At 38.1% G+C, this 1,825-nt stretch overlaps 1 protein-coding gene across 1 annotated transcript; it reads right to left on the minus strand.

Annotated features, from left to right (window-relative positions):
• Window positions 1-678: 678 nt before the first annotated feature.
• On the minus strand, window positions 679-1,823 carry LOC113463963 (uncharacterized). Its single transcript, XM_026811291.1, has 6 exons — window positions 1,726-1,823; window positions 1,441-1,482; window positions 1,317-1,358; window positions 1,139-1,226; window positions 913-1,075; window positions 679-833 (listed from the first exon to the last, which is right to left on the minus strand). Exons 1-6 carry the CDS (start codon window positions 1,821-1,823, stop codon window positions 679-681), a joined length of 588 nt encoding a protein of 195 aa, XP_026667092.1.
• Window positions 1,824-1,825: the final 2 nt, after the last annotated feature.

The following is a 1,825-nucleotide window of genomic DNA, read 5'->3' on the forward strand; positions in this document are numbered from 1 at the left end:
AATAAGTAATGAAATTTAAATGTAAGACCCACAAACTAGGGAGAGAAATATATATTTCATCGAACTTGTCCGTCCAGTTCAAGCACGGAGTCTAAGCTTATCGCGGCTATCGCTGGTAGCAATGACTTCTTTTCGACGCATATGTGTATATATCTAATGGTCTGTGATACTGCCTATACTGTGTGTGCTACGGAGGACGTGAATTCGATTCTTATCTATGCAACAGTGAAACTAAATAGTGCATATCTCTTCTAAAAGATTTCTGGCATATGCTACGGTGGGCCCCTTTTTTTACGGTGGACCCCCGAATTGACCGCAAGGTGCAGTACTAGTATGGGTGGATGCGAAAATCTGTAACTCAGCACTCTTGGTTTTTCTCTGCTACTATGTGAAAGGGCCTAGTTCCAAAAGTTTGCATACTGAACAATTTCCAAAAGAAACGCAGAAAGATGTACAACATAAAGGTATATTGTAAATAGAAGTTTTATTTTTTTAATTATAAAAACAATGGACCCAGCATTGGGAAGAAGGAATATTGAATAAACACGTCCGTGCCCTTCTCAGGCACCCCGGCGACAATGTACGATGGCTAGAACAATCAGTTTCACATATTAATACAATGAAAAAATTGTATTTGTAACTTCGAGATCTACTAGTCTTACCTTTGCTGGATGCGATTTATTCATCGTCATCCCAAAGGTCCCGTTGCGTGACGTTTCTGCGAGCTTTGCCCGCCGTTCTTCCATACCAAATGTCTTTTAACGCCGCCACCATTGCTATCTTGAACTCTGATTTTGTTGGCGGATCGAAATGATTGTTTCCTTTCATTGCCTCTGCAAATTAAAAATACCACACAATATTAGGAATTATATGACTAATTATACACGATCGCATTATAAATAGGATAATGACCGTATATAGCGGAAGTGATTTTTGACACGTTGAGTGCTTCTGTGCCATATCGATCTCCAAGCCATGTTAAGTGGCTAATTACGTATTCGGTCATACTTTCATTTAAGGAGATGGTCACCGCTTCCTCTAACGTAACACCGCCCAGCGACTTATAATATGCGACCTAAAGAAAGAAAATTACTATAAATATATATACATACATTACATTAATTATTGTTTCACTTACGAGGTCACTGAACTGTTCATCGTTTATTTGGTCCACATCTATAAAATCTTTTAACCTCTTTAAAGGGAAGTATGGTGGACGCGGTACCCTGTTTTTTAATTCAGTCAGCATTAGTCTGAAGATGATGAAGAAGGAGGTAGTATTTCAAGTTGATACATTCGACATAATAAATACTTACTTTTGATTGACATTTATGCGTTCCATTACTTGAGTCAGTGTTCTGTAAAGAGAAAAAAAGTATCAGAACGTTATGCTACAAATACAAGCGATCTACTACTAGAAATAATATATTCGATACTTACTTTTGGTTATCCTCTATCTCGCGGACGAGCTGCATTATTGATCTGCAAATATAAGAGTAGAATCTTATGAAATTTCAATTGCTAATAAATTTGCTAGCATTGGAGCACGTGAGTCCAACTTGGGCTCAAATTAAATCTCGAAATCTCTAGTTTAATTAATTTTTAGCGATAATTCCAACTACATCGACTCTAAACGGATGAAAATCCGTTGCACAAAGTTTCGAAAATGCAAGCTACGTGTCCATGCTATCTGGGTAACGATATAGAATAAACGTGTTAACTTACGAATTCGAGGGTGCGGATTCTGTTTGTTCGCAGCTGTAAGGCAATTGAGCGTCGCTATCTAGGGAGGACTGCGAACGTTCTCTCACGTACACCAACATAT

This window comes from Ceratina calcarata, unplaced genomic scaffold, assembly GCF_001652005.2.
Source record: "Ceratina calcarata isolate Rehan_Ccalc_2016 unplaced genomic scaffold, ASM165200v1 scaffold2093, whole genome shotgun sequence".
NCBI classification, from domain to species: Eukaryota; Metazoa; Arthropoda; class Insecta; order Hymenoptera; family Apidae; genus Ceratina; species Ceratina calcarata.

Bases quoted from the DNA above. Each gene is read 5' to 3' on its own strand.
- LOC113463963 (XM_026811291.1), bottom strand. From the start codon at position 1,823: ATGTTGGTGTACGTGAGAGAACGTTCGCAGTCCTCCCTAGATAGCGAC. The intron at 1,359-1,440 runs GTAAGTATCGAA...TTCTCTTTACAG, and splicing joins GAGATAGAGGATAACCAAAA to AACACTGACTCAAGTAATGG. The intron at 834-912 runs GTCATTATCCTA...TTTAATTTGCAG, and splicing joins AATCACTTCCGCTATATACG to AGGCAATGAAAGGAAACAAT.